At 28.6% G+C, this 14,442-nt stretch overlaps 2 protein-coding genes and 1 long non-coding RNA gene across 3 annotated transcripts; 1 reads left to right on the top strand and 2 right to left on the bottom strand.

The window, feature by feature from the left end:
• Positions 1 to 394: 394 nt before the first annotated feature.
• On the bottom strand, positions 395 to 2,117 carry LOC126550870 (uncharacterized). The gene is made up of 3 exons (XR_007604922.1): positions 1,248 to 2,117; positions 739 to 1,165; positions 395 to 674 (listed from the first exon to the last, which is right to left on the bottom strand). It is a non-coding gene; the product is annotated as an uncharacterized LOC126550870 (long non-coding RNA).
• A 136-nt stretch (positions 2,118 to 2,253) lies between these two features.
• On the top strand, positions 2,254 to 3,868 carry LOC114122400 (G-patch domain and KOW motifs-containing protein). The gene has a single exon (XM_027985052.2). It carries the CDS (start codon positions 2,378 to 2,380, stop codon positions 3,401 to 3,403), a length of 1,026 nt encoding a protein of 341 aa, XP_027840853.2. The 5' UTR covers positions 2,254 to 2,377; the 3' UTR covers positions 3,404 to 3,868.
• Positions 3,869 to 4,665: 797 nt separating this feature from the next.
• LOC114122383 (dystroglycan 1) lies at positions 4,666 to 13,498 on the bottom strand. Its single transcript, XM_027985027.2, has 16 exons — positions 13,063 to 13,498; positions 12,574 to 12,751; positions 10,188 to 10,379; positions 9,991 to 10,119; positions 9,819 to 9,938; positions 9,579 to 9,734; positions 9,256 to 9,519; positions 9,071 to 9,187; positions 8,656 to 8,891; positions 8,452 to 8,589; positions 7,989 to 8,367; positions 7,712 to 7,918; positions 7,422 to 7,592; positions 6,987 to 7,298; positions 6,462 to 6,824; positions 4,666 to 5,970 (listed from the first exon to the last, which is right to left on the bottom strand). The coding sequence occupies exons 2-16, from the start codon at positions 12,742 to 12,744 to the stop codon at positions 5,722 to 5,724; spliced, it is 3,204 nt and encodes a 1,067-aa protein (XP_027840828.1). The 5' UTR covers positions 12,745 to 12,751; positions 13,063 to 13,498; the 3' UTR covers positions 4,666 to 5,721.
• Positions 13,499 to 14,442: the final 944 nt, after the last annotated feature.

The raw sequence follows: 14,442 nt of genomic DNA, 5'->3' as shown, positions 1-14,442 counted from the left end.
ATTAAAAAAAAAATGAGATGATAATAATAATAATTATGATTGCGGACGTTGGGTAATTATTGATATCAACGATTATTGGACTGATTATTGATTAATACCTAGAGCACGGATTTCTATGCAATTGCATGTGTCCTACTTCCTTTTTCACATTTTTGGATTTTTGTCAGTAATTTTTACGAATCATAGTAACTTGACAGACGAAATTTTTTTTTCCATATTTAATGCTTATTGCATATTTTTGCATATTTTTACAAAATTTGAAATTTATTGCATATTAAACCGAAATAAAAAAAAAAAAAAAATTATAATAATATTTTATCAAGTAGAAATATTAGAAATAATTTAGTTTCAACTAAATTCATTTAAGCAAATTTGTTTTATATTGTAGATATCAAGAATTCGTTGCATTATAATCAACCTATAACTGAGTTTGCTTATGCTATTATTGTGATGGAAATACTGAAATAAGTCAAATAGATGTACCATGTGGACTGATTACTATAGTATTAAGTCAATTAAAAATGTGTGACATTATCTACACGAGTAATTATAAATATACAATTATTCTACGACCTGAGTCCTGAGAGCGGCGAAGACAACAAAGTTTTAATTGTTCGGGCTTGCATTTCTATGCATTGCGTGCTTGTAAACTATAATAAAATAAACGTCTACACCTATAAACATTTATTTTTAAGTCTAAAAAGTACATTTAAACTTCAAAAGAATAGAAAAACAAACTTGAGTAAACATCGATTCTTTTCCGTGACTGAAACATCTAACTGTGGCAATGACATTGCTAGGATTTTTCTTCGGGGAAGGCAGGGAGGCTATCAATTTTTTCACGGCGGTGGTTTACCTAGGTTTTTCTATAAGTGTAGTAGGTATACAGATTCCGAAGTATTATTAAATATTAATATATAATAAGTAAAAAAGTTATGACAATTTAAAATCAGTAAAATATAATTTAAGACTTATATAGCAGTTTTCATAGACCATTAATAAAATAATTTTTCAATTTTCTTAAAATTTTAGGAAGGGCTGTATCCCCCTCAGCTTCTCCTATGGCAACGCCACTGAACTATGGCCTATGGAGACTGTAGAGCACAGACGTGCAGAACACCACCAAATGAACAACTTTCCTTGTCCGTCTTTATAATGCTTCTAACTGGAAAATAGAAGTAATGAAATATTTTATAAATAATTTAGATGGATGAAATATAGGTATATGTGAATTAATTACTATTTACTTGGTACTGTTCCGTTTTTCGTAGTTTTTCCCTTGGCGTTAAATAACTATTGAGAAAATCGAAAAATGACCTCTCTAATGAGTCTAAAGTACCAGCTCAAGATCATTACCTTTCAGAAAAGATGCTACACTTGATACTTTTGAGCAAGTTTAGGAGGAGAAAGTGTTTACAGAAAAAAAAAAGAAATAGGTAAACATCATTGTAAAACCAATACATTCCTCGCTTCATTTAGAATCTAAAAGATGACAGAAATACTGAATAATAATTATATTGTCATATTGAAATATTAATTTAATATTTTGCCATAATATCTCTAAGGTATTCTTGTCGTATGCGGTCTACCGCACACTTGTCATTTACCACACATGTTTCTATAAGTCATATTATGCGGTCTACCACACACTTTTGGTCTACTAATGACCATTATTTTCAACGATTCGAAGGCAATGACCATTAAGCTTTATCTTAAGAGGCCGTCACAGTAAGAACAAATTGACCGTAGAACATGATTTTGTAATTCCAATAGTACTCAGGCCTAGTTGGTCGTAGAAACATTATTTTTGTACCAAGTTAAACGTGAGAAGTTGTGTAAAACTTAACCTGTGATTTCTATCAATAATAAAATACTTACTATAATAAAACTTGGGTCCTACCATAGTAATTTTCTATTTTTAAAATCACTATTGTATTTCTATAGAACGGATTTCTAGCTTTAATTTATTATAAATCATAAATCAAGAGTACCTATATATTATAGACAAGTTGAAACTCCTACGTTATTCGAATCCTTGTGTGTAATTTGCCATTTGCGGTAACTTATTAAAAAAAAAAAAGACTAGATTTTGTACTTTAAAAAGACATGTATTTATTTTCATGCACCGAACATAATATTATATAGGTATTAACGTTAATATAATATATGCATTATATTATATATATATAGTGCCGTATTATCACTTATCAGTTATCACTATTATCTTTTATCAATCGTCTTCGTATTCGTTAATGTACGTATAAACAAAAAACAAATCGTGGTCGTTACTCGTTACTCAATCTTAGTCGTTACTCGTTACTCTATATACATCAACTGTTAAGTTTTGTGGTGCATAAGAATATATAAATTAGTTATAATGGAAGAAGATACAAAAAAAATTTCTTTTTCATTTAAGCAAATATCTAAGCCCAAGGTAATTCCTGTACTTCCAAAACCAGAGAAAGAAGTTGAGTTAATTGACTGCGTTGAAGAGAAATCAATCAAAATTGCTGGATTAGTGGAAAAAGTTGAACAGGAATTAGTCGTACCTATGCCAAAGTCAACTAAACAGCGACTACTAACCAAGGATGTGAAAATCTCAATACCAAGCCAATCGCAAGAGAACGGAGCGACAACTCTGGAAGAAATGGCAGTACAGGCAATATTAAAGGGCTGTAAAAAACGAGAAGACGGCGAAGAAGATGACGAAGAAGAAGATACAAAAATAGTTGAAGTACCATTAATTCAAGATCATCAAGAAGGGATGGAGATGTCTACAGCTGAAGATTATGAAAGAATACCTATTGATAAATTTGGATTGGCTATGCTTCGAGGTATGGGTTGGAAACCTACCGAAGGTGTTGGTAAAAATTCTAAAATAATTTCTGCTAGCCTGCCAGAGATTAGATCCAAAGGGATGGGTTTAGGCGCTGATAAATTAATTAAATCTGTACGAAAAACCCAAGATTCCGAAGAGGAACTAAAACTCAAAAAAGGATCTTATGTACAATTTAAAGTTGGAAAACTTAATGGTCTATATGGAGAAGTCTGTGGTTTTGATGAATTGTCTTCAAGAGTAATCGTGAAAGTTTCTCGCACTGGGGATTTAGAAAATGTAAGTGAAAATTTATTTCAATTAGTTACCAAAAGTGAGTATGAAAAAAATTGTAATGTGATTAATATAAAACAATATAAAGAATATCATGATGATATAACTAAAACAAGTGACCATGGAAACCAAACCTATCATCGTGAAAAAATAATTAAAGAAAATATTTACAGTGATCATCGATCTAGACACCATAAAACGAAAAAAAGCAAACACTCCAAATCACCCCATAGAAAACATAAATCTAATCACAGCAAATATAAAAAATACAAACACAAAAGGTCTTCATCTTAATATACATTTAGAATTATAGATAAATTTTTAATGTTGTTTTATTTTTTTGTAATATCATTTTAGGGATATTTTTTTACAGTTTTTTAGTTCAGGCAAATAACAGACTGTATGGCTGTTAATTTGCTGCCATAAATATTCATTAATTATCATGACAATATTATTGTTTATAAATTATAAGTATTTAAAAAAGTGAGTGTTAAGACAACAACTAATTGTAATTAAATTATGTTAAATGTAAAATTTTGATGTCTGTCACAAATTAAAATATTTCACTACTGATCCATTATTTAATTCTTTACTATTTATTTTAACATATTGTAAGACTAAAACATGTCAATTGTGGAGAACCCACTACCCTTATAAAGTACTAATTATGTTTACGATCAAAGGTATATTAGGTATTACCTTATCTTTGTAAAATTGTATTTAATACCTAAGAAATTTTGAGAAAAATTGTATTTTATATATTATGATCTTAATCATTTAAAATAATAACTGATCTGGATGTGTATCTTGACTAGAATATTTACTACAAATTACATGTATATAATATATTTTAGAATTCATAAATATTAGGAAATAGCTGAACAAATAATATTGAAATACAAAAACTTTCATATGCTAGTACTCATTAAAACGTTCAAGTTCAATTATTGCAAATATATTTAAGTTAAAAACTCAAAATAACTATAATGTTTGGCTCCTTTAATATATTATGTTAAAATATTGTCCACATTTTTGAAGTATAAAAATATTATTATAAATATTTTATATTAAAGTGGATATCATAATAAATAATAATGTTTATTACCTGCTTAGTTCACATAGGTAACAATTTTGTGGTGTTGTCAACACGTTAATATGTTTTTTTGTAAACAGTTATAACTTGTAATAAAGTTAGGTACACAGTTTGGTAAAATAAAATCAATAAGTACATTTTTCTTCATCAAATATGGTAGTTTGATAATAGTAATAATTAAAACAAAAAGAAATTATGTATGCATTATATTGTGGTCAAACCAATATAATATATTATTTATAATCGTCATCGACTTAATGTTATACTCCAGGACAGTAAGTAAAAGAACTGTGTTGTGCATTGTGATCATCATATATTATAATTTGATATTATTTAACCAGCCAATGAGTAACAGTCTATTTTTTATTTTGAGACCTTTGTAAAACATATGGATGGACATAGGTGAATTAAGACGGTCAAAGTTTGTACAGAGCCATGTTAAGATTTAATTGATTAACCAAAATTAACACGTAAAAGAAATTTTCTTATTTATTTGTATTACCATTGACAATGCTTATAATTTACAACACAATATAATGATAACTAATAATTTTATCTACTACAATATTTTCTAATAGATCGAAAAAAAAATAATAATAATAATAAATAAATAATTTTCAGTTAACTAAACAAACTGGATTACGTAAAATCCTCTGTACAATAATAATTGTTTTAAGTACACCAAATACACATTAATACTCACCAAAACTATTATCTAATAAATTACTTAGAAGCCATTAGGTAAAAACAATTTTCTGTCAATACTGTTGTTTGCAATAATATGTTAGTTGAATAACAAAAAATAATCAAGTCTAACCCATAGAGTATAATGTACATAATATATACATTATAATAAAATTTTGGTTATGGTTTAGAGAAAACAAATATGTCAAAGCTAACAAAATTATTTATTTTCATTATAATTCTTATTATTTAACCTGTCAAATCATTATGAGATTATAACTAATATTTACAAATATGATAAATTAGGCAGACCAATTATGTCCTTTGTCATGATAGTAATAAATCAATAATAATCAATGAATTGAATAAAAAAATTTGATTATAAAAAAAAAAACATCGTGAAAATGTAAAAAAATAATAATACATAAACTATGTAGTATAGTCAGTTGTATAATATTAATTATTTTTGAATAATTATTACATAAACTTATGTCTATACATAGAACAATAAGCGAGGGTTTGGAGAAATTATGAATGATAAAGTAAATAATACATTTTTACTTCACGTGATGTTATATTACTTTAACACTAGATAAAAACCCGTTAAATAAAGAACTCACAATTATAGAAAAAATTATACTGATTACTACGAAATGAATAAAAAATGAATAATAATGTTATCATGAACACTATTTTTTTTTTTTTTGTTAATTAATATTTAAATAATAATAATAATAATTAATGAATTAAAAAGTTTTAATTAATGACTAAAAGGAATTGATCAGTCAAATTGATGTAAAAGACCAATTTAAAAACTAATTTAGAATCAGACTTGTTAAGGAGGAACGTAGGGTGGGGGTTTGCGATATGATGGAGTTGATGATGGTTTTGATCTATGATTAGAGCCAACATTTGAGAAAGGAGGTGGCGGAGGCTGATATGGTGAATCTTCAGTATCGGCAAGTAAAGCTGTGGTGGCCATTGGTGGTGATCTTTGATATTCAGGTGGTGGTAAAGGTGGCTTTTCTTCTCTCATAATTATTGGTGTTTTATTTGTAGGCTCAAGTCTTTCATCCAACTCATCCTATTGTATCAAAAAAAAAAAAAGATTAAATATCATAATGTTAATCGTTTAACTATTATATTTTTATCATTTAATCACTAAAAATAAAAATGTGTATTATCTAAAAATAAATTTAATAAAAAGCATATTAATTATGTAATTTATCTAAACAGGCTCAAATTAATACTAGAAACTATTTCAAGGTGCACAATATTAGAACAATATTAAAACAAGGACGCTAGCCTTAGCCTAGTCATATCAAAAAATTATTCAAGATACTAAATTTATCAACAGAAATGCAATAATACAAAAATATAAATTATTCTGAGTCAAATTAAGATTGAAATTGAGCTATTATATACAAATAGCATAGGGTGACTGAACTTCTATTTGGTTTCACATAATGTAAATAATGGTGTTTTTAAGAAAAATAATATTACATATTTGTTTAAAGTTAATCACTCATTGTTTTACATAGCATAATGCAAGATAATTATGAAGATAATTCTTACTTGGAATATAACTGGAATACCACGACTTCGGAAACTTTGTCTTTCATCATCACCAATTCTTAACTTTGATGATGGCCTTCGTCGATACAATAAACAAGCCAGTAATCCGGCAAATAGCATCATAGCTAAAATTATGATTGCTGGAATAATAAATGTTGAAAAATACTGGTCTGATGTGTCAAATAAAAGCAAAATATTGTCATCGCGAGGTGTAACATTGTTGGGAGTTTTTGGTGGTCGAACTTCAGTTAATCCACCTTCACACATACCAGAAGGTATAACATGTGCTCCAACTACACTAAATGATGGTTTCATATATTTTGTTACATTTTCAGATAACTTTTCATCTTCATTTAATAAGATCTAAATATGAAAATAAATTAAATTATATTCACACTATAATTATATTATATATTTATTATAGACACACAATAATTTTTAGTTATGTTAAAAACAAAATTTGTCACTAAAAATTAAAGGTCTACAGGATTTTTTCCTTACTTAAGTATAGCACAAATAACTTACTTTTCGCAGTTGTAAAACTTTTTCTTCATCACACCGATTATTTTCTAATGTTTTATTGTACCATGTCACCATTGTCATACCATTTACAGAGCTAATTCCAAGAATAACAATGTTAGCTGTATCTTTATCTCTAAAAAGATTAGCTATACGTTCAACAAATAATTTTTTTAGTTTCGCAGAATTATTGAATTCTTTGAACTCTGGAGTTTTGAATATCATATCAAATTCAGCTGATGGCAAAGGCTTAGTAGTATTGGGTATAGATACAACTAAACTATCATGATTTGATCTACCTTCTCTATCAGTACAAATCTAAACCACAAAACAAATATTTTAATCTTAATATAATTTCTCAAAAAGGTACAAAATTCTACTATTTAGGTTTGGTTAGGTTGGTACAATTGGTCTTAAAACTAAAAGTTAAATTAAACTTACAAGTTGATATTCAGAAAGGCTTTTGTCACCCCATAATGGAATTCCATAAAATTCTTGGTTTTTAGTGTCAAATTGTAACCAATTATTTTCTGGAACTTGTGTGCGATCAATAGTCATTAATGATAATTTCAATCTCCGTGAAGTACCATCTTCGGGATCATAAAATGTATCCTACAAATAAAAATTAAGTTGTTTTATAAATAATATATATTAAATTTAAAGTAATATAAGCATAATGTATGCATGCAAATACTGTTAATACATATAAATACAATTAATAAATTATTTACTTCAGGTACGACATAAGATAATAATTGTCCATAAGTGGCATTAATGAGATCAACTGGATTGCGTAACACAGGTTGATAGTTTTGACTTGAAATAAATGATGTTGAAGCACAATTACCTAATCCTTGCCAACTAACATCTTCCAAAACAACTGAAGAACCAAATTGTTTTCCAGATTTCATTTTATTACCCTTTTCTGGTTTTAAAATCTATAATAAATTAGTTAATAATTTTAACATAAATAATTGAAAAATAATTAATTAATTATAACAAACATACTCCTAAAATTTGAATTATTTGTTCATTGGGACAGACTTCACGTGGCAATGTATCATTGGTCCAGGTAAACTGAATGCTATGTTTTTCTTTATAGGCAGCTAAAATAGAGATTCGTGGCCAGTCTAAGACTGTGATGTCCTTAACATCAGTTGAGTAAATTGTACTGATTTTGTCAATGATATCTAAGCTCCAGTTAACTGGATGAGTCCATACTAATGAGTCTTGTTTTAAACGCATTTGAAGAGTTAACTGATGATTAATGGCGCGTAAGTGAGGTAGCTGTTGGACAACCAGTTCTAATGTATTGTTAACGGTCAGATTCCCAGAATCTTTTGCTTCAATTATTACTTCCCATTTTGATACATGATCTTCCAACGGTCTAATAAGGATAATATTAAATAATTAATATATACAAATATAAAACAATAACACAATATTATCAAATATTTTTTTAGCAACATACAAAGCAAGTAAAGTTTGTTTTTCAGCATCAAACTCAACCCATGACAATAGTGTTGGATCTGTGTTTAATAGTGCCAACTTTAAGTGTTTTGCATCTCCATCTTCAGCATCATAGAATATATTGTTGGGAATTGGATACCTGTCATCATAATTAACATTTAAAATATATAATAATATATTTTATTATTTTATAAAAACATCTTACTTAAATGGTTTTCCAGCTGTAATAGCAAGTTTGGGTAACTTATGTTTAATTATTGGTGGTGTATTAGGATTTTCCCCATTTGTAGAAGTAGAAGTAGTAGTAGTACTAACAGGATTCTCATTATTCTCATTAGCTAAATCCTTTATTTTGTCTATCACTAAATTAGGAGTTTCGGTAGATATGCTTTCATCTGGTATGATTGTTGTATCATACGAATCACCCATACCCACAGATTCCTACAATCAAAATTAATTTTAAAGATTGATTGAAAATAATTTATTAAGGTCCTTACACACTACAGCGGTGATGTTAAAATGTAACTGAAGGTAATTTACTACTATGGTAAAAAAAAAAAAAAAATTATCACCACCACTGTAGTGTATGCAAACTTTTAAACATTGAATATGTCACATACTGATAATTGTTCAGTAGTAGGAGTGGCAGATTTTGACTCGTAGAATGAAGGCGTTGGCTGAATTACAAAAGAATCAATAGCTCCACTTAAATCAAGAGTTGAAGATAATTTCATATTCTACAATTGTACATAAATTTTTTTTATACATCAATCCAATATAAAACATGTATATAATAATTAATTACTTGAACAGGTGTAGAGTTAATAATGCCTTTTGGAATGTTCAATACAGATTCATCTCTACGGTGATGTCTATGATAATGGTCGGTATCATATTGATGATTTAAATAAGATGGAGATGGTTCAATAATAAGCTGTCTAGTATCAGGAATAATTTCTTCTTCTTCATCATCATCATCATTGTAAGATTGAGTATTAATATATTTGGTATCATCATAGTCATCTAATTTGACACTTCCTGAAATTGTGTCTTGTTTGGTGCCTGTCACCTAAACAATTACAATCAAATAAAATCTCAATACCATTCAAATATTTATAGATAAATTACTTGACGTCGGCCTCGTAAAGGATTCAATGAATTTACTAATCTCCAACTGGTAACTGGTAACTGCAATACCTCAGACAATGTTCCATCAACAGTATTACTCTGCATTTGACGTACATGATCAATATGTTCTGGCAAAATATCACCTCCACAGCCAACCTAAAAATCATTGGTATTATTATTAGCATTTAGTTAATTATATTGTTATAGTACAACATAAAATTGTATAACATAAATTCTTACCTCCCAAAGGACAAAAGATGTATCATTGAATTGATGTTTTTTATGAGACTGGCGTTCAGATACTAAATAGTCAATTAACCAAGAAGATACACTTTCTTGAGGCACTAATAACACAGCATCCTAAAACAATAGTATTAGTAACAATTAAATATTAGGACAAAATTATTCTTACTTGAGGAAGACTTAAAAATCCTGCCAAATTTTTCAGTGCGATAAGTCTTTGTAAAGGTTGTATGCTCTTAAAATTCATACCAATCACAAGGCATAGCAAAATAGAATCTTCAGAATTTTTACATCGTTTCTATAAAATGTTTAAGTGTTATTTAATATATTTATTACTCATGGTAAAATGTACAAGATCATACTAACATTATTTCGAACATTTTTCCATTTTAGGGGCGCAATTCTAATAGAAGCTACATCAGAAACTATTCGACGACTTTTATCTCCTGCTCTTACCAACAAATGATCACGAACATCTTCAGGTCCAGGTATTCCTTCAAGCTCACCCTTACCTTGAACTAACCAACTTGGAAGACCACCACCATCTTGACCCAAAAACTAAGTAACAATAAAATATTAAGCTTATATTTTTAATATGATATTAATTATTCATATATTATAAATAATTGATTTTGATATAAAATAAAAAGAAGAAAAATTATTTTAAATACGGTAGTTCTATTACTCTCAATAATAGATATCGAACATAACTAGAATAACAAATACTATAATATTATTTATTACAATTTGGTTGATTAAAATACGATAAATACATGAGATGAATTCTGATGAAACAAGTTTCAATGTTTAAAATTCTATAAAATACATTCAAAAATGTTGTATTGAAATTAATTTGGTATAGATGTCATAAAATAAATCATCTCATTAATAAAGAATTTAATTTAAAATGTGTTCTTGTATACAATCATAAAATTAAATTTATTATATTAAACATGATTGATGAAACATAATTATAAATAATAATACGTTGTAAACTATAATTCAAGAATTATTTATTGATATGTTATCAACATTAAACAAATATTACTTTTTTAAGTCTGTAAACTAATGCTATTTATAACATTATAAAATCCTAAAAACAAAAATGATAATCTAGATTCAATAATTCGTAATCACAGGAAGAAAAAAAAAACAATATTGTACCAAGAATGTGAAATATTTTACTGTTTTTTATACAAGATTAAGGCAACCAAGTATAATACATATAAGTACTAATAAAACAGATTAAACAGTAGGTACAAAGAATTTATCTTGGTTAATAATTTATCTAGGTATTTGTTAATCGAATAATTTCTTTGGGTATTAATAATTGATTACTTAAAAATGACAATTTTTATTTGGACAAATTAAAATCTATTGCATATGAATAGGACTCGGAAGTTGATGACCTTAAAAGCAATAAAAAATGACCTAAAAAAAATATGCAAATATGACATAAAAATGGCAAAAACGTCCTTAAAAAATGACCTTTAAAATTATAAATATTAGTTTTAAATTAATAAAAATACATTTTTTTAAATATTTTACTCTATTTTACTATAAAATTGTATATAAATTTATCAAAGTTTCGAATTACTCAAAATATGACATAAAAATGACAAAAATGTACTTGAAATAGGGAAATAAAAAAATTAAGAATATTTGTTAGTGGTAATTTTTAAATTTTAAGTTATCGGCATAATGGTTGACAAAAAACAATGAGAAGTGAATTAGTGTGAAATTAGTAAAAATGACTAAAAATATGGGAAAATTACCTAAAGATGTCAAAGAATGCAAAATAAAAATTAGTTATTCAGATTCGCATGCTAATGAAACAGATTTATGACCAGGAAAGCAACATCTAAAAAGTTGGTTCCAAAAAAAAATGCAAAATGCATCAAGTTCCGAGCCCTACATATGGCTGTATTTTAATAAAAAGTTGTTATATTGAAAAAAGATTAAAAACTGCTATAATTTAAGATAATATTTTACTTTGTAAATAAATTCATATTATAATAATCAAATAATAGTAGTAATTAATTAAATACAGTATGATAAATTGGTTTATCCGTTGTACAGGGCAGTGTTTCTCAATCTTTAAGTTATGGCAACACACTATTAAAATAATTCATACTTTGTGATACACAATAAAACAATAAAAATAATGGGTAATACTAAATTTTAATTGGTAATATTAAATACGTCTATAACAGATAACTTATTTTTAATCATCACAGAAATTATATCAGATACTTATTGGTTTTTGTAAATTGTGTCAAAAATGTTTGAATATTTAGTATACTATAATAATTTGATATACTTTGTGACACATTTGGAATTATTTGGAGAAACATTGGTTAAGAAACACTTTTTTATGGTGATTCTTAGAATATTTATTAATATTATTTTAATATATGGCAAACGATGATGAGTAGTTTATTATTTGCTCATATTAAGAGTTGACAACACATATCTGTTCTGAACAATACTAAACAGTAGTAATATATATATATATATCATAATTTATGTCATGAAGAATTGAGTTTAGGCATCCCAACAAGTTTTATCTTAACTAGGTAGTATTTAAGTATAATACATTTTAATAGTAATAAAAAGTCGATACACAAAAATAATTAGGGACGAATAAATACAAAATTATATTATATTTGGGAGGTTTGGGGACATGCTATTATAGACACATTGTTCAAGTTAAATCAATATAATATTTTATAGCCAAGTAAAACAGACTTACGTCGATGGGACCGGTGTTGTCGACCACTGAATCATGAGGTATTTTGAAGTAGAACAACTTGCCGACAGTGGCCACTGGTTCAGGGATGCTCCACCATTTGTGTTTGACGTCGCCGGACTTGTGTGCGGACGCCAGACACAAAAGAAACGCAACGGCTGCGAGACCCTTCATTTGGACACTATAGAGACAAACACAAAGCGTCGGTCACACGAGTGAACGTGAAAAACATGGTAAGGCTAGAAAAATGCAACGGGTCGGCCAGTTGTGTGCGTGGGCAGTCGATAACAGGCGCGACAGATGGTCCGACGGGGCACCGGGTAGGGGGGGACGTGAAAAAACTCGCCGCACACCCACACACGGGGGCGCAAACAACTGGCCGACATGGTACCCCCTCGGCTAGATTCAGGGCGTCCGGCCGACCGGTCGGTGGTTAGCCGGACGTCCGGTATCCGGAAACGGGCGAAAAGACGCCGTCCCGTCGTTACTTACTGTCTGGGTGCGATGTTATTTGAACGCGAAACGGTGTGCTGCTGCTAAATTACTATAATGATATGCACGTCCAGTAGGGCTAATGCGTGGCGGCTGACGTCAGACACGGGTGATCTTTTCGTGGCGGTCACGACGCCAATAACATAATAACGACAACGATGAAAATAATATTACGACGACGATGACGGAAAATAATTATTAAACTTGTACGTGCGACGTGTGTGCGGTCACTGCAGCGAAGTACCAAGTACCAACACGGTTACGATTTACGGCTTTATGTGTAGGCGGCAGTGAGCTCGGCGGAGCTTGTGTGGGAAGACGGATGAACATTCGAGAGGGGAAGATTCAAACACTGATATTACCATAATATTGTATCATCTCCAAAGTCTCAGATGATGATAATATTAATATTACCACCTCCATGACAACAATATTTTCCAATGATCGTCACAGCGTAAAAAATATGTCGTTCCCGTTTGATAGTTATCGAATACCTCCGATATGGCCGAGGTGCGCTCCTAGATCGCGTGCAGCGTACCAAAAACCGTAATAAAACGTTTGGTCTCCGTCACTGATTATTATCCTAATTCCACACTAATATACGTGGCTGGAAACGAAGTAATACATGTCTATAGAAAATTTAGCTTTTGTCCGTTGTTCTACTTCCCATACTTTCAACTATGATTACATTTAATTTGTTTAATTTGTTCTATTTCACTAAAGTATTATACAATATATCACTATAAATGTCTAACACTATAATACTATATAAAAAACTTTTACCTTATTAACTATACCTATAGCCATCGCTAATAATACATTAAAATAATTAATAGGTAGTAGCTTCCCTATAGCACTGTTAAAATACAAATAATTGTGAATTCCTGATAATAGTTATTTGTCTGAAAATTACAATTTACATTGAATCTTAAGAATGTTTTTTGCTTAAATGTAATATATAAAGAATGGATGTTACATTTGTAACATTCGTTCTACTTTCAAATAAAAATTCTAATCTAAGAATTTTGGAGAAAATGTTTGCAATCTTTTCAATATGATTCCAATTATGTTAGAGTTACTCATTTGTAGAACTAGGTACTTGTTTAAGTGATAATCCAAAACGCAACACATAGGAGCATATATGTGAAATTTCGAGTCCAAAAACTTACTCCTTCAACGAGAATTGTACTTAATGTGATTTTTTCAAAAAAACGGTATTTCGTATTTTTGGACATCAAATTTGGTTATATTCCATATTATTATTGTTTTATACGACACTGCGACGTTTTTATAATGCATATTGTGCGTTTGTGAAATGATTGAATGAATTTCACACTGTGAAAAATACGAAAAACTAGTATTTTTTAGGAAAAACTGACA

The sequence above is a fragment of the Aphis gossypii genome, chromosome 1 (genome assembly GCF_020184175.1).
Source record: "Aphis gossypii isolate Hap1 chromosome 1, ASM2018417v2, whole genome shotgun sequence".
Taxonomy (NCBI): domain Eukaryota; kingdom Metazoa; phylum Arthropoda; class Insecta; order Hemiptera; family Aphididae; genus Aphis; species Aphis gossypii.
The sequence above is the reverse complement of the archived record's forward strand: the minus strand, read 5'-3'. Positions and strand labels throughout refer to the sequence as shown.

What these genes read in the sequence shown, in the direction of transcription:
- LOC114122400 (XM_027985052.2), top strand. Translation starts at nt 2,378, where the DNA reads ATGGAAGAAGATACAAAAAAAATTTCTTTTTCATTTAAGCAAATATCT.
- LOC114122383 (XM_027985027.2), bottom strand. Translation starts at nt 12,744, where the DNA reads ATGAAGGGTCTCGCAGCCGTTGCGTTTCTTTTGTGTCTGGCGTCCGCA. An exon ending in TATCTTATGTCGTACCTGAA is followed by an intron (nt 7,593 to 7,711) that starts GTAAATAATTTA and finishes TTTTATTTGTAG; the next exon opens with GATACATTTTATGATCCCGA. An exon ending in AAGTTTTACAACTGCGAAAA is followed by an intron (nt 6,825 to 6,986) that starts GTAAGTTATTTG and finishes TTTCATATTTAG; the next exon opens with ATCTTATTAAATGAAGATGA.